This window comes from Lytechinus variegatus, chromosome 15, assembly GCF_018143015.1.
Source record: "Lytechinus variegatus isolate NC3 chromosome 15, Lvar_3.0, whole genome shotgun sequence".
Lineage (NCBI taxonomy): Eukaryota > Metazoa > Echinodermata > Echinoidea > Temnopleuroida > Toxopneustidae > Lytechinus > Lytechinus variegatus.
The window spans coordinates 2,346,832-2,369,207 of NC_054754.1; the positions used below are offsets into that span (position 1 = coordinate 2,346,832).

Below are 22,376 nucleotides of genomic sequence, written 5' to 3' on the forward strand. Positions count from 1 at the left end.
CTGCAATTGCCTGCTGCTGCGTGAGTGATTGGTTGTCTGCCGCGGGATTTCAGCTGAAAACCTATTTGCTACCATGAAATATGTGTTCTCTGGTGCGTATTCATCAATTCATATGTGTGAACTATCCATCATTTGGAGGCCCATCATTTTGATAGAAATTGTGATTTATGGATTTTCAATAGTATAGGATTGTCTTGTTGATGAGTACAGTGAGTGAAAAAGGGCACCCCAGCTGCTACACACACCCGTCCCGAGTCGCACCCATTGGCCGCAGCATATTAACCCGCAGCAGGTTAACCCGTACCGTAATGAGTACGGGTTACATGATTTTTTTTTTGAGCACCTTTCTTGCCTATGATATGAAGTTTATTATGTCATTAATTATTTGTTATGTACTACTGTAGATTAATGATTTCAGCCCTCTAAAGAATAAGAAAACGTTTCAGCTTCAGGGGGCTTCGCCCTTGACCCCGCCAGGGGCCCTGGGCGGGCCCCTGGACCCCCGGCCTGGGTTTTCAGGATTTTTTTGAGCTATCAGTTAGCATCTCTGGACATTGAATCGAATGGAACTGAATTAAATTAAAAGGTTTTTATCTGCTGTAAAACACACAGTGAATTCATTTTCGATACCAAGTTGAATATCTTCATTATATTTCTCAACGAAAAAAAATCATTAAAATTAATTAAAGTATGAATAGAAAATGACAATATACATATACACCAAGTTCTTCTCAAGGTCTTTTATAGCGGTGAAGATAATACTTTTCAAGTACCAATACACAAATGCAATTTTTACTTATTTCTTCATTCTCCCCTACATGATCTATTCATCATAATAATATAGAGGTATATTTGACATTTGGCAGAAGGTGTACAGGTGGAGGATACTACCATGCAAAAGTAAGATCTATACACTGAATTGTATATTATTGTAAGATATAGTGCACAATATTAATATGCAGCACAATGGAAATACTATGATTTCCACAATTTTTTCAACATTATATATTTTTATATACTTTTTTTAATTAAAGCTATCGTCCACCAAATGTAAAACATAAGATCAGTGGTCATTGCACAAGTACATGTATAATCTTTACACATTTTTTTAAATGGAATGACTGGCCTCACATTCAATGATAAATTCATGAGATTAGATGAGGAACAGCAATCACATGTCACTGCAGCATTGGGAAAACACAATGGCCCAATTTCATGATAAAGGGTTTTGGGTCAGTGGTCTGTAGCTATTGATGGTTTACGCAGATTAATGCATTAATGATGTTCATTTCAGCTGATATATTTTTAAAAAGTTCAATAATGAATGCGGGCTTTTCAAAAGCACACATCTGTTGATGAACCTTTAATATATAAGCTGACGTTATCACACCACACTACATTCATGTATGCTGCATAAGGTGGCAGCATTAATCAGCCCACTGTTTATGTCAGTTAATTTATATGAACAGTGAAATCAATTTTTGACATTCCAGACTTGGCCACTCTTTTCTTGATTCCTACAGTCACAATGTCACATGACAAAGTGTCACCTGATAGATGCCTACTTGATCACATGACAGAGCAGACTTGTGTCCTCCTTAACCTTCCTTATCTGGGGGCCGTTTCATAAAGCAGTTGGTAAGATAAGAGCGACTTTAAAAAGGACTGGTGAACCTTTCTTATGCGCTTAACCATCGCCAATGAATATACCATTTACCATAAGAAAGGATCACCAGTTCCTCGTAACTTACGAACAGCTTTATGAAACGCCCACCTGGCCACTCTTGACTCCTACAGTCACAATGTCACATGACAAAGTAAGTCACCTGATGCCTACTTGATCACATGACAGAGCAGACAGAACTTTCTGCTTGTGTCCTCCTTGGCCTTCTTCATCCAGTCAATCTTCTCTTGACTCCTAAAGTCACAATGTCACATGACAAAGTGTCGCCTGATAGATGCCTATTTGATCACATGACAGAGCAGACAGAACTCTCTGCTTGTGTCCTTGACCTTCCTTATCTGACCACTCTTCTCTTGATTCCTATAGTCACGATATCACATGACAAAGTGTCACCTGATAGACACCTTATGATCACATGACAGAACAGACATAACTCAATCTGCTGTTATCCTCTTTTATTGAAACTCCAAACTTATCACCTCTGATCTTGATACCTACACACGTCACATGACAAGCAGTCGCCCGGTAGATACCTCATGATCACATGACAGAACAGACAGAACTTAATCTGCTGTTATCCTCTTTCATTAAAACTCCAAACTTATCACCTCTGATCTTGATACCTACACACATATGTCACATGACAAGCAGTCACCTGATAGATACCTCATGATCACATGACGGAGCAGACAGAACTCCCTGCCTGTGTCCTTTTCGACATTCCAGACTTCGCCACTCGCCTCTTGATACCTGCAGGAAAATAAGAGATAAAAGGGTTTATAGCCAATTGACCCAAACCCAGTTGGTTTAAATCTCTGATTTTTACTTTGGCCTACATTCTTGAAGTCTGGTTAGGCCATGGTAAAAAATCTGTGCTGAAATTATGTAGACCCTAAAGTGTCAAAAACTTGGTTTACATTTCATGTTTGTTATGTGTATATTGCTTTATCCCCATGCTTTAATGGTGAAAAACTACTTATTACTCCCAGACACTTATTATATCATTAATGATTCAAGTGCCAAAATTTGCTGAAAATTAAAACTCTAATGTTCATTGTACATTTGGATATTCATAGTAAAACCACTACTTATGACCAGAAATGGAATATCTGAGTTCAGAAGAGTACAGGTCACATGGTCTACTGTAATTACAACTAGGACTGATGATCACTTGGCCTTATACTCACTGTAAGTCACATATAACCTTACAAACTTAACAAAAAATCCCAGTATTGGTGGCCACAACATTTATTACAACCCCATGTCTAAACTCTACTTCAACTTGTCTGGTGAATTTTGTTATTTTCCAAAGTTTTGAGGGCTTGTACAACACATACCATGATCATTTGTAACTTGTGGTGGTATATTTCAAGAAGGGGGGGGGGGGAGGGGGTTGACCTTAAAGGGGTGGTCCAGGCTGAAAATATTTATATCTTAATACACAGAGTAGAATTCACTGAGCAAAACGCTGAAAATTTCATCAAAATCGGATAACAAATAATAAAGTTATTGAAGTTTAAAGTTTAGCAACATTTTGTGAAAACAGTCATCATGAATATTCATTAGGCGAGCTGATGATGTCACATCTCCACTTTCCGTTTTCTTATGTTACTACATAAAATCATATTTTTTTCATTATTTCATACTTGTGTGAATAATATGTCTCCCTTATGATGAAATAAGTTGCAGCAATAAATATCTAATGCACTAAATCAGTTGTCAATCCAATTTTTCTAGTTCTTGGAGGAAAAAATTGGATAAACCTAATTTCATATAATAAAATACAAAAGAACAAGTGGAGATGTGACATCATCAGCCCACCTAATGAATATTCATGACGACTGTTTTTACAAAATATTACTCAACTTTAAAATTCAATAACTTTGCTATTTGTTGTCCGATTTCGACGAAATTTTCAGCATTTTGCTCAGTGAATTCTACTCTATTTATTAAGCTATACATGTAAATACTTTCAGCCTGGACCACCCCTTTAAATTTAACAAGGCAAACTACAGTAAAGCGTTGGAGCGTGGAGCGTTGTGGCCCAGTGGATTAGTCTCCGGACTTTGAAACAGGGGGTTGTGGGTTCGAATCCCAGCCATGGCGTGATTTCCTTCGGCAAGAAATTTATCCACACTGTGCTGCACTCAACCCAGGTGAGGTGAATGGGTACCTGGCAGGAATTTATTCCTTGAAATGCGTGTGCGCTGTAATCATAGTAATTACGGCAGCCAAGCTACAGCTGGGGTAATAATATCCAAGTCCTTTGGAAGCGCATAGAGACATTATTCATAATTGTGATATGCGCTATACAAGAACTGTTTATTATTATTATTATTATTATTAAAGCTGCTATTTATCACATACAAAATCTCATAGCAGATGTTTTTTATATTACAATAATTTCATATCTCTTATGGAGGTGATATATTCCCTTTTCTATTAATAACATTATACCAATCTAGCTATGAAAATCTTCATTGCCTTCAGTATTTCCAGTGGCTTTTATAAGTTCTGTTGTCAGCAAATAATATGCTCCTAACATGAGTTCAAGACAGAATGATTAGTCCAATGACTACTGATTTCTATGAATTCACTTAGACTTTGTACAGGAACTAACCGTTCCAGGAGGCAATGGCTTATCTGGGGAATATTTCATGAAGCAGCTTGTCAGTGAAGGTCATCAACAAATTTGCTCTCAGCCAATCAGATGCAAGGATTTCAGTAGCTTATAACAAATAGTCATTGGAAATCACTGGCTCCTTGTTTCATGAAACACTCCCCTGGTTTATAAACATACCTTCTATGTAGACCTCACGGACAAACATTCCACCTCCCATGACTGAGCTGTAAAAACAAAGGGAAAAAAATTAAATGATAACATGCTTCTCACAACAGAGAATGCAAATTGAACCATAATCCAGAATTAAACTTTAATGTTTCATCCAATTGTTAAAGCTCTTGGTGTCGTAGAATAGACATGGTTATTGGTGTTTTTTTTTTTTTCATTTTGACCCTGCTTTAGAAGAAATTATCTTAGGTATACACAGGGCAAATTGGCTTTATGAGGAGCTGTCCAACTTGTAAGTAGTAGTCAGTATAGTTGGTGTCCTGCTATATGCCTGTGATAGTCTTGCTACAGGTACGTTGTTACTATATGGAATTGGTGGTGACACATTTGATTCTGCGACCATTGCTCCAGTCTTACTATCTCAGAAGGCATATGATTTCAGTTAGGATTGTATTAGAGTTTTTGTTTCAGAATAATGTAAAGATTAGGATTACGGTTTACTCAGTTTTGGAGATTATATTTTATGTTTTGCTTAATGTTCAGATATTCCATCAGGGCAATTGTCATGGAACTGAAAATCATACCTGAGTAAAGTACACAAGAATCTGATAAACAGAAGAATAATAAAGTTTTAATCCTTTTCACAGAGACATCAACTCTACATCCATCTACATACATAGCTTTGATACTCTTCTCCTCCCCTTCTTTCTATCATTTTCTTCTCTCTCCTCCTCTTTAGCAAATTTCATCTTCTCATTCTTGTTGTTCTTTCCCTTCCTCCTCACCCCCCCAAAAAAAACCCAACAATAGAATGGACTTGGTAGGGAAACAACTTACTTTTCTTTTCCAGGTCTGATTCCAGCCTCAAAGACACCATAGACCGGCCGATGATCTGATGTCTTGATTTCTTCACAACTGCTGTAGTGAATTAATGAGATGTCGGTTACCCTGCGACTCTTATACAATACCCGATCCTGTGTGCAAATAAAAACAAACCAATACAAAAATCAGTTTACACATATAATATGTTTCATATGTAGTCATTATTTTCCGTGAGTTTGCTATAAAATGAGATAACTAAAGTTTTCTTTTAATAGTACACATTAAAAAATTATTGTTTTTCAACATCATATGTTTCATCAAAATTCAATTGATGACCAATTTTTATAATCCAAATCTATGACAGATCATTCTTTGCCCCCTTTGTTTGCTTGAACATTTTCAGAAATAGTGCTGTATATCCAAGACTGCTCCCTTTAAAGTTCTCTTTTATTGCCTCATTACACCATTCAAGTCAAGTAAACACAGAGAACATAACATTTGTTAAAATATTGATATTCAGGGCTTGCTTGTTCACTAGCTTGCAAATTATTAGCAATAGTTCAATGTATCCAATAGTCAGCCCATTTAGTTGCTTTTTTTCCTCATTATACCACTCAAGTCAAGTAAAGATATAGAACATAACAGCACAGACAATAGTTGGTCAGATGTGACTATCCACAATATTAGCAAAGACTGAAACCATGGTAACCAATGACAACATAACTTACAGTATAGGATGGTACCCTGGCTTTAGTTGATGTGTCATATATATCTTCTCCAATATCAAATTTGTACGTTGGCAGAAAGTTGATTTTACCCTCATGGAAGCCCTGAAATATCTCATCTGCGTAACAAGGAACATTAAATTCATTATAAGGAAAAAATCAGAACAAAATTTAAAATCATTGAAACGATTTATTTTGCTCGGTCTATAAGCAGTTGGCCTACTTCTCGATGACAATTGGTGTTTTTAACTGGTCCTAACTGGTACCAGTTGACACTGGGTATTCCTGATATGTTTTACATATAAACTGTTGAGTGTTTCATGAACCTGTTCGTATATTACAAGCAAGTTTAAAGGTCAGGTCCACCTCAGAAAAATGTTGATTTGAATCAATAGAGAAAAATCAGACAAGCACAATGCTGAAGATTTCATCAAAATCGGATGTAAAATAAGAAAGTTATGACATTTCAAAGTTTCGCTTATTTTTAACAAAATAGTTATATGAACGAGCCAGTTACATCCAAATGAGAGAGTTGATGATGTCACTCACTCACTATTTCTTTTGTTTTTTATTGTTTGAATTATACAATATTTCAATTTTTACGAATTTGACGATTAGGACCTCCTTGCCTGAAGCACAAAATGTTAAAATAATGGAATTCCACATGTTCAGGGAGGAATGAAACTTCATTTCACATGACAATGACGAGAAAATCAAAATATTTCATATTTCAAACAATGAAAAACAAAAGAAATAGTGAGTGAATGACATCATCGACTCTCTCATTTGGACGTAGCTGGCTCGTTCATATAACTGTTTTTGTGAAATGAAGCGAAATTTCGAAATGTCATAACTTTCTTATTTTACATCCGATTTTGATGAAATTTTCAGTGTTATGCTTGTTGAATTTTTCTCTTTTTATTCAAATCAAGTTTTTGTTGGGGTGGACTTGTCCTTTAAGAACGACACACAACCCTTTCTTTGGAGCTAAATAAATAACAAGAGAGAATGTAGAGAGACAGAAATAAAACTGAAGTCTGAAGTGAGGAAAAATAAAAATCTGAGAGGCAGTGGCAGAGAAAGAGAGAGAAGGGAAGAAGAATGCAAGGGAAACAAAAAAGTTAGCAGAGTATTTAACAGAAAAATAAAGACAAGGAAAATCAGGGATGTTTGGAGGATCATTATCATTTTATGGAGGAATAAAATTAAAATCTTACTTCTTTGCATTGCTTTATTGAGTTGATCGTGTTGCAGTAGGATATCATAGTCGTTTTTATTGCCTCTTTTCAGTTGATCAATCCAGCCCTCAACCCGAGCCTTGTTCTCAGCCAACCGGAAGTTGAAGTCTCCACACCAGAACACGTAGTCAAAGCGGGTCGTCACATCACCTAAAACAATACCAAATTTGAAACAGTTTTATATTAGAGCATTTTTCATCTTATTAGATACTCCAGGTGCTTCAGAGCAAATAAGACAAAAATTGAAAGCTTGTCTGTTAACAAGCACCATCATACAGGTATGTCTTCAGGATGCCCCTGAAGGAGTAAAGGTGGTTGCTGACTTCAGACATAATAGCAGCAGTAGCGATATGCATGCCTAGTACCCAATATAGGACAATGAAAGAGACACAACTGAAAGCCATAAGAATGCTAGTCATCAAAAGCTCAGCTGGTGTAGCACCTATATGAAGCTCGGGACCTGTGCATGCTTTCTGCATCTTGTGTGCATATGGAAAGCAAACATGGACAAAATAACAAAATATAAAGCTTTGCTGGTGAGCACTTAATTGAAGCTATGGATAATACCCATCTGGCTAATTTTCAGACATTCTTTTCCGTACAAGCTTAGATGGTGTGGGGAAGGGTTACTGGTCAGGGCCCCATCTTACACACAGAGTTATGATTGATCAAATTAACCACAACTATGGAAAGCCACCAATGTCATCATCTAAAAAGCATGATAGTTCCACATGTTTTCTAGATATGTTGTACATTCACACACTCTTTGTCTTGAACATTCAGTGTGATCCACTGTTTCCACAGGACATTGTGCAAATATTTTCTGTGAGAAAAATTATGAGAGTGATGGATTTCCATATAGTTGAGGTTGATCGGATCAATGGCAACTCTTTTGTAAGACGGGGCCCTGGTCTTAACAGAAGTACATACACGCTTCCATTATATTGCATATGGAAAACCAATGCAACAATAATAGGGACTTTCATAATCATCATGTTCTTATTGGATTTTCAAGATAAATACAAATGTTTTATAGCAGTTGGCAGCTCTGCATTCGTCTTGTAAATAAGCCCTATGGATTGGCATATTTTTTAAACTTTTTTGCAGACGAGTCCTTCATAACATTCAAAGCATCATAACATCCAACAGCTCTACAAACTGTACATCTGTAATATCGTACTGGAATAACTAAGATGATCTTACTTGTAAGTATATTAAACTTCCTGGTTGGTGGGACTTTCTCTGGTAGACTGATGCCTTTCAGGATCTTCTCATAATCTAACAGTCTCTCCTTCATATTCTCATCTCCAGCTAGGTTTACAGATTGATAAACAAGGGAAAATTGATAGATTCTCAACTACATGCAATTGAAATCCATGTCTCATCCAATGCCGGACCAAGAATACATTCAACACACAATTACAACTTTCCAATAATGATCTCTGACCTTTGAACTTTATCCATGAGACCACAAATCCAATCAGATCTCCATAACTGACATGCAATTACACAGCCACATTTGAGACTGATCCCTTAAATGGTTTATCAGTTGTCATGAGAAAGAGATGTTTTCAGGTCTATGGTGACCACTTGTGACCTTGACTATTGACCCCCATGTCCCCAAAATCTGATCAGATCATGGTCTGTCAAATATATATTCATATTTATGAAGACTCAACATGAGAGCTCAAAACAATTTTTTAGTTATTACAAGGACAAGATATTTTCCATGTATGTAATGACATATGTGGCCTTTGACTTTTAATCTCATGATCCTAAAATCCACTAAGAACATTTTCACTTCCACATGCAGATTTGGACCAAATATGAAGTTGATCCATCAAACTTTTCTTTAGATATCGCGAGAACAACTAGTCAACAAGCATAAAAGTAATATCGAATACTTACAGGTAAAGTGAGAAACAATGAAGATAAAGGAAGTCCCAAAGAAGTTGAAACTGACAGCTATTGCACCCTGCAATACAACAAGGAGAAAGATGGATTTGTACTTTATATTTTTAAATAATCCTAATCATCATGCACATGATTACACAATCTTTTTCATATTCATCATACTTCTTATAGATATTGTCAATTGAGATCACTACAGTGATGTGAATGATGGCCAGTACACACTTTTACATGGCCATCTACAGTAATGGAAAAGCTGGTAACAAGCAGTAATTTGCAGTTTAGCAGCCCTGCTGAATCGACGAACCTCGAATGTTGATACGGCTTAATTTTTTTTGCTAAACTTGCATGACGTCATCATGTACAAACCAGCGCTCATTTGAGCACTATGACACCGAACTTCAAAACCCTCAAATACGAGTCACAGATATGGGCAGTGAACGAGAAGGCTCGTCACAGATTACTTCCCGCATGCGCAGCGCTCCCAAAATTCCTTAATCTCATACGTTCACATGGCTCGTCACAGAAAACGAAAGGTCTCCATTATGTTTCATATAGCACCACTTGGCCAGAAATATATCAAATGAACATAAGATGAAACAGAAACTAGCACATCAATGGGGGTGCTTCACGAAGATTTAAGAGCAACTTAGAGTAACTCTTAAATTCCCATTTGCATACATATGGTATAAAATGCATCACCACATCGGTAAAATCATGCAGCTTCAAGGAAGTGCACTTCTGCAATAATATTGGCTGTTGCACATCATGTGCATGTCTGCATTTAAGCATTTAATTTAAATCTTAGTGAAGTACTCCCCTGGGTAGATTGGGGTATCTTAATTAGCACAATAACATGTTTCAGTCACAGCCATGCATAAAGTTGTGCATAACTTATGAAAAATTTGTAAAGCATTACCCTAGTACTACATTGAGTACATTATATTAGATCAAACCAATTTACAAGACAATCATGACAATGTTCCACAGATACACAAGTGCCACTTAAAGTCATGTTTATATGTTGATGTGCGCATTGGTATGAAATGCGTAATAGTCTTACTTTAGGTAAAGCATGTCCTTCAGTGTGGAAATAAACCAAACTGAACTGAAGTATAATCTGACTAATGTAGTGGTGTTAGGTTATTTAATATAATATTCATTTAAAAAAATCAGAAAATCAAGAACTTGATGGCCTGAATGCACAAAGGTGGCTTTGAAAACTGTCAGCTGAACTCCTGTTTCATGCCGATTTCATGTATAAATTAGGCTTAATTTACCACGTATATAAAAAAAAGTCCACTGTTGATGAGTGCTTTGTCGCAGTGTGCCAAAATTATGCCTGTTGCCATGGTTGAGCATGCTATTTTATTAACGATTCCACCGATTTTAATCTACTCTTGAAGACAGTGGACTCATAAATAAAATAGCATGCTCAACCATAGCAACATGCATTCACAGGCATATTGTGACAAAAGCATGCATCAGCATTGAACATTTTTTTTCATACATGCCGTAAATTACACCAAGATTAATTCATGCATGAAATCTGCAAAAAACTGTGAAGGGTCCAACCAACAAACTGCCTCTGTGAATTCAGGCCAATGTCAATGAACTCCTCATTGAAGAGCATTGAACAAACTGGTGTTGGACAATTCCAAAGGGCTACTTTATAAACCAATCAACAAACCTTTGTTTTAATCATCGATCCTGGTCGAGTGGATACTCTGGATTCTTCCACAGCTGTATCAACAAAAAAGCAAAAAGAACAGTTAATCTTTTTTTTTCTAAATTCCTCATTTTAAGCGCATTTTCAACCCAAAAATAATTGTATATAATTTGGTAATTCTGTAGAATGTGCCATCTGGAGAATACGTTGGTATTTTCATTGAAGGACTTTACAATATCATAAGATTCTATACAAAGACAATAAACAGTCTTTGAAATGCTCTTCAGGCAATTTGATAAAATTTAGGGCACGATTATCCCAACCACATCTACTTGTGCGAGGAATTTACTGCTTTCGAATGCCATCTTGATTTTAATTATAAAAAGCATAAAATCATACTTACGCGAGCAGAACCAGATGAGATCTCTCCTTATGAACACCAAACAATGAAGGACACCATGCGCTGCCGAGTGGAGTAGAACGTGTGATGGCCCAAGGGTTTCTTGTAGACGTATCTCCCACTCGGCTCTAAAAAAACAAAACAAGAGTCACGTCAGATTTTATTTATTTTGAGTTAGGTATTCTTCTTTAAGCTACACTGCAACTTTCAGATTAAAGCCGGGGTAATATGCAGCACTTAGTGACATTTTATTAAGCACTATACAGTGCATGCCACAATAAAGCAAACCTTTTTTCATTTGGTATCAAAGTTAAGAAGAAAACTTTCTGACTATATAGATGAAAGACTGTAAATTGTATTGCTAATATAACTAGGATTCTCGGTTTTCTATTTAGTGGGATGCACTGTATAAATGTTACATATTACAGTCAGACCCACTTTAGCAATAATCTGTAAAGACGGACCACTCATCTATAGAAACCACAAGTTCAGCTTCTCTCAGAGTATTCATATTGAAACATGTATTACTGGAACCTGCCAATAAAGACCAAATCATCATAAGGAATGCAGGGGTGTTTCATCAAAATCTGTCCACTGAAAATGTTGATGCTGACTAAATTCAAGATTTTTGATTGGCCGAGAAGCAATGGCTTCTGACTGTTACTATGGCAACCACTGGAGAATGACTACTTGTTGATGCTGACAAATTTCATGAAATGGTGCCCATTTTTTCGTCTTCCTTTGGTGGTCTTTATCTAGACAGGTTTGATTGCATAGTTGTTGAAGTCTAAACTCACATATCAGGAGAAGATTCTTGCGTGCCAATGACATAGACATCCTGCATGTACTCAATGTCTTCAGGGAGAAGCAGATCATCAAGATTCTCAGGTATTTCCTGCAATAGAGATAGTAAAGATTTGAGACCTATAAACCCAATGGCCACTGAAACTGGGTGGTCCCTGTACTGAGTCTGAGGGAATTACAGAACTCAGTAGTCAACAGGTAAAAAAAATGGTTGTAGCTGGATCATAGGGTTGGTTGAGGCTATTCAACTATATTGTTGTTTAAGACTGCAATCACAGGTTTTCATTGTAACTTGATTTCATTAATAGTCAACATTCCCCTATCAAAGTATTTTCACATATTTTTTCTTATGAAGTAGACCCTCAATCTAAACAAGGGTTCCTTATACTCTACCAACGTGTGACATCATAAAATTATCTTTTTGTATTTCAGCATTTTTTATACTATTTTTCTCTTGAGCATGATAAAATACCTCCAAACCTAAAATTTGGTGGAAATCAGTCTGGACGGGGTCCAATATATGACCTCATGAGTACCACACATGCCCCATTGAAATCAATGTACTATTATGTAACCATGAGGTCATATCTTGAGATCCCTATGGACCGATTCCCACCAAATTTGGGTTGTGGGCATTTTAAAATCATGCCCTGCAAAGTGTAGTATTTCATGAAACAACAATCAGTGATTATCACCGACAGATTTGTTCTGAGCCAATGGAATGCAAGGATTTCAGTAGCTTATAAAAATGGTCAGTTAAATCATCTATTGGTTTCAGGAAACAATCCCCAGAACTCAACTTGAAATCTCACCTTGTCTTCGTGCATGTTCCAGGTTGCAACAAAGATACGCAGTCTTCGCTCTGGAAGATGGGAATCCAGTTCATCCTTGCCAACCAGGGACCCTGAATTGCGCACCCCTCCACTCAGATAACTCCTACAGTAACAATCATTGCACAGAAACAAAGGAGAACAATAATAATCTTGTCAAAGAAACCAAGGAGAACAATAATAACGTCATAGAAACCAAGGAGAACGATAATAATGTCATAGAAACCAAGGAGAACAATAATAATCTTGTCAAAGAAACTCAGAACAACAATGCGTGGCAACCCCTGCAACCTTCTTCAATTGCTATACAGAAAATATGACCTTGCTGATATTTTTTATTGTTAATATTTTATTATTGTTAATATTTTTTTATGTAGGCCTACTACATATTTTCTTTGTTATTTGATATTTTAAAAGTTGCAGGAACAATAAGTGAGTGAAATATAATCAGGTCATAGAAACTATGAAGGACAATCATAATCATGTCATAGAAAATAAGTAGAACAAAGATAATCACGTCATAAAAACTAAGAACAATAAGAATCATATAGATACCATGGGGAACAATGATAATCACGGCAGTATTCAGTCATATGAGGGCATGACTGAAGAGGTCTTCAAAATCCTTCTTAAATTTGTCTTTATTGTCAATGTAATTTCCCGAAGTTACAAAACATGTACATGTATATATCTCTACCAACTCTCCTGAACCTTGATATACTAGATATTAGAAAAGAAAACTGATCACCATGTAGTTCACAAGCCCCTAAGAATGTCTTGTAACCTAAGCCAGGGATTGTATCAATTGTCAATTTATGAAAACTACAGCATTATCGCTCATTATTCACACTACGCTTAAAAATATATGTCACAAATGTAGATTTTAAAACATAATTAATGACTTACATGTTTCCACTTCTTGCCCCCTTATTGGTGAGCGTGTTCAGTAGCAGGGAGCTGGATGCCATAGACCTGTTGGTTTCAGATATGGACCCACTGCTAAGAACTGCATCGGATATCTCTGAGTTTCCGAAACTATCCTCAAGATCATTATCCCTCTTGTAACTGGTCCTCAAGGAAGGAGACATGATGGTGTTAGGAAGTGGAGGAGGAACACTGGCATTGGTTATAGGGGAGAGACGTCCCGCCCTCGAGGAATTGCTTGGACTCGCAACAAGGGCATCACTGTCCTCACTATCCTCTATGTGCTGTAATTTGTCTTTTAGATATTGCTTCAGGTTTTCTTCATCTTCTTTATCATCATCTATGTCTTCATTGCCGTCACTCTGATCAGGAACCGTTCTATTTGGCAACTCAACTTCTCCCTCACTTTCCTCTAAATGATCACCCATCAAATTTCCTTCAATTCTTGGAGGAACACTGTCTGTTCGAGGTTTGGACAAGGGCACCAGTGGACTGACAACGATTAACTCATCATCACTTTCATCATCATCCTCTTCAATTAAAGTGACAGTCGTCTTTGGCTTCACCGGATGTTCCTCAATTTTATTAAATGCATCATTATCCTGCAGTCTGCTACTCACAATACTTTCATGGTTCTCCCCAGTTAAAGCATGTTTGTTTGCTGAGTTACTAAATGAAGTACTAAATCCTGTCCTGTCTTTTATTGCACTAGAAACTAAAACATCACTTCTGAGTTTGTTTGATTTCCCTTCATCTGGCAATACATCCAGTGCATCATCATCATCCTCAAGAACATCACTTGGTTTTGAAAGGGTATCTTCCATTTGTTTTAGCTCAGATGGTAGGTGATTCTTTACACTTGACAAACTCCCAAATTCATTTTCCTGAACAGAGTTTTTGTCTGCGATTGCACTGAAATTCTGTGAATCACTAGTTTCCGTCTCTACAACACCATCTATCCTAAACACATCTCCCCTCTGTGTAGGTGCATCATTCACCGTTTCCTTGATTTCACTGGTGTCATACTTTGAATCCCCATTTGTTCCAATACCAACTCTACCTATGCTTTCTTCCGGCTTCACACTGAACGTTCTCTTCGGTTTCTCCAGCGGTTCCAGCACTCCACGTGGAGCAAGGGGTTCAAGAGCTCCTAAACCTCGACTCGCCGGGTGAACAGGATCTAGAGGCGATGGGAAGAGGGAGGATTTCAAGGGTGACTTCTCTCCCCAATCCGATGGCTTGGGCCGCAGTGGGTCAAGGCTGGTGGCCATTCCCTGACTGTCCCTTGTGATGGTATCAATGATCCTCTCACCTTCTACCTTGGCTGACTGCTTGATATCATCAGGAAGGGCAGAGCCACCATCAAGTAAGCCATTGGACAACCTCCTATCAGTTAGGTCATCTTTTGACTGACTATCAGGTGGATGAGGTAACAGAGCATCCTTCAAAGAGTCACGTGATGAGCTGTCAGATTTCTTTAATTTCCTGTATTGACATAAGATAACCAACAGAATAACAAATAAAATATACAGAGAAAAAAGGGAGAAAAATACGGAGAAGCGGACACCATGGCCAAATTCACAAAGGTAGATTTGAAACCCACGGTTGAGTCCATGGTTTATGCAGATTTCCTAAATAAATTACATATATTTTAAGGCGTATATTAAAAAATGTCCAATGCTGATGCGTGCTTTTGTCACAGTGCATCAAATTGATGCCTGCTGCCATGGTTAATTAATGAGTCCAGTCTTAAAACAGTGGACTCATGAATAAAATAGCGTATCTCACCATGGTAACAGGCGTCAATTTGGTGCAATGTGACAAAAGCGAGCATCAGCATTGGACATTTTTTAATATACACGCTACAATAAGCGAAATTTATACAGGAAATCTGCATAAATCATGGATTTAACCATGGGTTTCCAAAACCACCTTTGTGAATTCGGGCCCATGAGTTACATGACCTATTCCTATTGTACCAATTTACCAAATGATGATGCCCATACACTAAGGCTTTTAAACAGTACTCTTTCCTGGTCATGAGCTTTCAGTACTCCATCTAAAACATTTCCTATGGTTTGCAAAACAGTCTGAAAAGTAGAGACATAATCAAAGATGAGGTTGACCCCCCCCCTTTCCTCCAATGCATAAGGGAATACAAACACACACAAAAAAAAGATCATCACATAACTTTTGTTCCTTTGAAAATCTTTAGGGGATATGTTCAATGAAACTCTCAAATTGGCAACTTGGTGGGTAAAAGGGTGGACTAGATTAGACAGTATATGTACAAAACTTCATGACTGTGATATATCATTCAGATCAAAAGTTTTGACAAAGTTGACAGAGCAGTCCCTTAACTACATCACAATCATATTACCTTTGTGGCTGATTTCAAATACCGATGAGAACTAATTTTGAAAAAGATCCCAACTTTCCTATTGTTAGTCTTATTTTGTTCAAACTTTCACCTGTCCACTTCTCCAATCATTCTCTTAGAGCAACTTTCAATTTGTGTTGGATTCTCATTTAAGACAACTCCTATTTCGAATAATAATAATCCGCTTTTATATAGCGGAACGTGTCTAAGCGCTTTACAGGTATATTATTACCCCGGTCATCGGATTCAATCAGTCATTCCCGCACACAATGTGCGCACATCCTCCACTCCCTGGGGAGTATTCCAGTCAGTCGCCTGTGAGGCGCACACAGTACTGGACAAGCTACAATGACTTTCACATCCTACCATGTACCCATTTAGCACGTGGTTCGAGAGTGGCAAAGTGTGGATTAACGCCTTGCCAAAGGACGCCAGACCGCGGTGGGATTCGAACACACGACCCTCTGTTTACAAGGCAAGAGTCAGAACCACTACACTACGGCTCCTCCATAAATTACCTGAGTCGTGCCAGGGTCTTTGATTTCTTGCTCCTGGTACTGCTAGATCCATCTTCAACCGATGAGGTGGATCGTGCAGAGAGGGGTTCTAAATCCCCTATATCCATCTTGATCTATAGATCAGGAATCTTTACAACAGGAACGCCATTACCTACAACAATGAAAAAATATATATATCACTGCAGGCCTACCATTGAAAGGTAGTGATGCGATTCATTATTCATAAAATCATTCCTGATTCAAGGAAAATTTTATTGAATACATTAATGGATTGTAGTGTTCCTTTGGTAACTTTCTTCAGTTATCAAGGAAGCCTCAAGGTAGACCAAGAGCTTCAGTCTCTGTTTCGTTTCCAAAAGCAATGTTCCTGCAAGGGGCAAATCAAAGGGGGTGAGGGTAGATCCAGGGGGACCCCGCCCCAAACACCACCTTTTTTCAGAAGCATCCTTCAGGGATAAATTTGATGGATTTGAAAACGCAATACGAATGAGGTAAACATTTAAAAAGTACAAACAAGCCACCATAGGACCCCAGCATGGTAGTCAGATGATTGCTTCAGTTCAAACGATGAGCAACTATCTAGCCAACAATGCAACTGAGAGTGATTTCACCATTTTTACATTTTCTTTGAAATTAGAGCCCAGGGGTGTATTCTGAAAACGTTCTTATCTTTGTTCTTATCTTTTATCTTATCTCAATGAGATAAGAAGATGCTATCATTGCAAATAGATATTCTGAAAATCTTCATAACGCGTTATCTTTGTAAGGACTGCCCCCTTCTTATCTTTAACATGCCCATTTTTAAGATATTTCCAATCAAAATGCACTTTATATTGGCTGTTCCTTATTCCTATGTCAAGAGAATATCATGGGCGCTGTGCGTACACTTTTTCTGGCACATTGCACGAAATAGTCATTTCATACGCAATGACTGATTATTATTTCGAGACACGTGCACAAAATAAAGAAAGTAAAGAAAAGGGGTAAGTAAAGCAGGTACGAACAAAAAATAAAACAGGAAGTAGGTAAGTAAGAAAACAAAAAGGGTCAGAATGAAGCACAAATAAAAAAAAATGAAAGGAACAAAGCAGAAAACAATGAAAAAAAAGAAAAGGTAAACAAAAGAAAGCAAGCAAAAAGAAATGAAAGATAATTAAGAATTAAAAGAAAGAAAAATAAGAATGAATTAACGAAAGAAAAAGGAAGAAAAAATAGAACAATTATCAATGATAAAAAGAGGAATAAAAAATGAAGGAAAATAAGAAGAAAAATGAAAGAAACACAGAAAAGGACAAAATAAAAAGATTAAAAAGGATAAAATGAAGGAATAAAGAACCCCAGAAGAACAAAGTTAGAAAAAATGACTGAAAGAAAGTAAAAAAAAGTAAGAAAGAGAAAAGGAAGGAATAAAAAAATGTAAAAAGTGAAGGAAGAGGAAAAAAGGAAAATGGAACAAAGAAATAAAGAAAGAGAAAGAAAGAAAGAAAGAAAGAAAGAAAGAAAGAAAGAAAGAAAGGAAAGGAGGACAGGAAGGAAGGAAGGAAGGAAGGAAGGAAGGAAGGAAGGAAGGAAGGAAGGAAGGAAGAAAGAAAGAAAGAAAGAAAGAAAGAAAGAAAGAAAGAAAGAAAGAAAGAAAGAAAGAAAGAAAGAAAGAAAGAAAGAAGAAAAGAAATAAAGAAACAAAAAAGAAAAAAACAAAAATAAAGACAAAAGAATGATTGAAAGAAATAAAGATTACAAAAAAAATAAAGTGAAGAAAGAAAAAGGGAGAAAAGGAAAGAAAGAGAGAAAAGGGGAAAGAAAAAAATGACTAAGTAAAGAAAAAAAAAGGAAAAATCGAAAAGGGAAAATAAAAAAGGAAGAAAAATAAAAAATAAATGAAACAAAGCAAAAGAAAAATGAGGAAGAAATTAAAATATTCAAAAGAATAAAAAAAAGATATAAATGAAGAATGAAAGAAAGGAAGAAAAAGAGAAAATCAATAAAGAAAATTTTGTAAAAAATTCTGTAACATCTCTAATCAAAGGTACGTCATAATGCATAACGAAGCGGTTCAAGGGTCAGACCTATTGTATTTGCTTTGTTGACAAACGGATCGAGGGATCTACATGAGATTGGTCTGGTAAAAATCCTTCAATTTTTCACCTTTTTATTAACCAATTTTTTTAACCTTCATACACATTACTCATTAGGCATATGAAGGTGTAAAAATAAATAAAATCAGACATTTACGTGATTTCTATCTACAAAGATGGATATCCTAGGGAAATCATCTGTTTTGATGTGTCTCTTATACATATATGGGAGGCGGTTCAAAGCTCCAGACCACATGATCCATGAGGAAGAAGTACATGTAACGTAAGAATCTATGTGTCAAAATATAAAAAAAATATCATCATGGAGTCCTCGATCCTCAAGCCAAGGCTAATTGTGGGACTCTGGGAGGGGGAGGTCACCCCCTCCTACACCCTGGCCTGGGCCCGAGGCTAACCGTAGTCGTACTAGTAGGTACCGTATGTGTAGACCAAAAGCTTCAGTCTCTGTATTTTGGTTGTTCCGCTGAACTACGTTGGCTCCACTCACCATACATAGACTGAAGAGGTTGGGGGTCAGTGGCTACAGACAACGTATAGTTAACTAGCGTTTTATAGATCGCGATTTAAAACTGTTTTTTGAGCGAAATTTACAGTTTAATTATCAGGAAAATATAAATAACTTAAGTAATTGCATACCTTGGACCGGAGTTATTAAAAAAATCCACTGGATGATTGAGAAATCTGTCATCTAAGACATTTTCTCCCGACCTAAACGGTTTTTCCTGCAAGTGCAAGTTGCCATCTTGAATGACGTCATTATCGTTAATGTCTCGATATATCGCGATTATAACTATTATCGTTTGTCTTCGTGAGTGTATCGTATCGTATTATTGCCTTGTAGCGAATGTAGATGTGCTGGTGGAATGCAATATCGATATCACATTCGTATATTGTTGACGCCCTCCCCGTTCGTTTGTAAATATTTCATAGTTTGGCTGCCTTAATTTGGATCGATGAGCTGTGCTTTTCCCAACTAGACATCGGTAAAGTATAATTTTCATGCATTTTCATCTATATCGTTTAAAGTATTTTAAAATTGAATAATTAAATATTTTCAATTTGTAGTTTACATATCCTTAGATTGTATTTGTAACCTCGATGTGTTATATAACCCCAAAGTTTGGACTCTGGTCGGACAAAAGTGCTGGTGTTATAACAAATGGGAGCCCACACGGACACTTTTACCGTCGGTGAATGGGGATTACAGTAAAAACTAAAATGTCAGATATTGTTGAATAAATCCCCAGAAACGACGGTTATTCCTGTCTACCGTATGTGATGTAGCAAGTTTCGCTCGGTCGGGCTTGGTCGCTTCACTCCCTTGCACTTCGCTTCTTGTAAAATCTCACTCTCAACAATTATCAAATGTTGGCAGCCCTGGGTCTGAAGCCAGGCCGAGCACCAAGGCCAGGCTGGCCAGGAAATTTCGGAAGAAAGGGCAGGCACCGGCCTACGGCTACGCGTACCGGTAGCAGTAAAGCTCGCGCAGCTCAGCGTCTCTTACTCAGCTAGCTCCGCTCGGAGTCGGACCTCAGCTCAGTCGCGTTGCGTTGCACTGTCTGAGACTCAGTGACTCAGTGCAGTCTGCAGTCCGATTTCACAGGTTTCAAATTACAATAATCACTTTTCTTTCAGGATAAATAGAAATATTTAAATCATAAACACGTCTTCATAATCCACTAATACATGTACTTACAGATTATATTAAAAAACACCGCTAAATAATCAGGTTTTTAATCCGCTTAACGACATCGGATTTGGATTGTTGCTAGCGATACCAAACTATTTATGGTACCTTTAAAAAAATAAAAAAGAAAAGAAAAAAAAAATCCGACCTGCGGACGTTGATGTCACGGGATCACGGCACTGATTCTGGATTCTGCTGCTCCTCCTCCTCCTACCTATATGCATTGGCGGCGGAACAAAGGGGACAAACAAAATTTTTTTGACAAGCCAAAAAAAAAAAGGTTCCCAAAAATTTTAGGGGGACGTACGAAAATAAATTGACAAGCAAAAAAAAAAAAAAAAGGTCATCAACAACAAATTTAGGGGGGTGACCGTCCCCCCCTCCTCAAATTTAGGGGGGACACGTCCCCTCCCGTCCCCCCCCCCGCTTCCGCCGCCTATGCCTATATGGATACCTATGGAAGTCTAAGACCCTATATTCAGCTCCAAATTCTGTCTCCTCTTTGGCCGGATCATGTCCTGGTGGGTCAGCGTCAAACTTTGTAGTACTTCACAGGTTCACATCTCCAATACTTATGAGGCTGTGAACAGCACTGGGTGCATTCATTACTTAGACTTTTCCAAGGTTTCTTACGTTTCTCAGTTACTAACCTCGGAATGTACAATTTTTTTTATCATGACCTCTGGTAGGCCCATGCACCTGACCCAAATCTGGCACTAACAGAAAATCAATTATTTTGTTTCATGTAATTTCTCAGGGGCGTACAGATGGGGGGGTGCTTGCACCCCCCATATTTCACGACCAAGGGGGGAGGAAAAAATAAAAGCAAAGATAGAAGGGTGAAATATGATATCTTCTGAATGCTACGTCAAAATCTCTCACAAAATTTGATATTTGTAATTAAAAAAGTTTGAAGTTATTGTTTGTTGATTTGTAATTTTGCCCAACAGTATCTACCCCCCTCAATTTTTTTGGCTCATTACGCCACTTTAATTTGTTCGGCATATATATATATATACAAACAAAGTAAATGAAAACAACAATTCACATAACGGTTTATAATTTCCAGTATTGCAAAAGTTTAATAAATACGTGTAGAACTAATTTTTTTTAACATCAAAAAGAGTAAAACTGTCAATGGTGAATTATATATTCAAAAGATTTTCAAGCATTTTCCGCAAAAGCTTCACAATGAAGTCTGAGAAGAAAAGATATGAAAAGAGTTTTCAATTCATTAAGCGATATGTAGAGAAACATTTTTTTATCTAGTAGATAAATCCACAAGATTTCGTTTCTACCTATTATCATGATGACTTTAATAGTATTGTTTTTTATATCAGGTCAAGTCCAACCCTAGCAAATTTGAAATTATCAAACAAGAATTACATGGAACATTTTATTAGAATTTGGTGTAAAATAGAATTATGACATTTTAAGGTTTCGCTTAATTTCACAACACATGCACATCCTATCAGTATACAAATGGGAACCGATGCTGTCACCCGCATTCACGATTCATTTTTTTTTTTGCTTGCTTAATATGGAACTGATTTTATTGTAACATTTTGTCATTCATTGAGAAATTCCCTGAATGTTAAATCTGCACTGAAATATGAAATAAATAATGGGTAGTGAGTGCATTGTTTTTGGTATTAAGTAGTTTTTATTGACAACTTCAATTCATATACAAAATAGAATACATATAACACATAGCAGTTTGATGTCTTTACAAATTGATAAATAGCTTGACAACTCATAAATTTAACACAATTTTTTTTCCTTAAGTGTTTCAATAAAACACAATGTCAGACATCTTCCAAATTGATATATAATTTTAAATAACATTAACATTAATGATAATAGGAACACTTTCCAAATACATAAAATAAATCATCAA

General features: G+C 36.8%; 1 protein-coding gene across 1 annotated transcript; it reads right to left on the reverse strand.

Annotated features, from left to right (window-relative positions):
• Window positions 1–2,300: 2,300 nt before the first annotated feature.
• LOC121428761 (phosphatidylinositol polyphosphate 5-phosphatase type IV-like) lies at window positions 2,301–20,580 on the reverse strand. Its single transcript, XM_041625579.1, has 14 exons — window positions 20,489–20,580; window positions 16,697–16,847; window positions 13,781–15,283; window positions 12,857–12,980; window positions 12,038–12,135; window positions 11,244–11,368; window positions 10,862–10,914; window positions 9,169–9,235; window positions 8,464–8,571; window positions 7,240–7,410; window positions 6,026–6,141; window positions 5,313–5,449; window positions 4,485–4,531; window positions 2,301–2,434 (listed from the first exon to the last, which is right to left on the reverse strand). Exons 2-14 carry the CDS (start codon window positions 16,801–16,803, stop codon window positions 2,358–2,360), a joined length of 2,733 nt encoding a protein of 910 aa, XP_041481513.1. The 5' UTR covers window positions 16,804–16,847; window positions 20,489–20,580; the 3' UTR covers window positions 2,301–2,357.
• Between the last annotated feature and the right edge of the window lie 1,796 nt (window positions 20,581–22,376).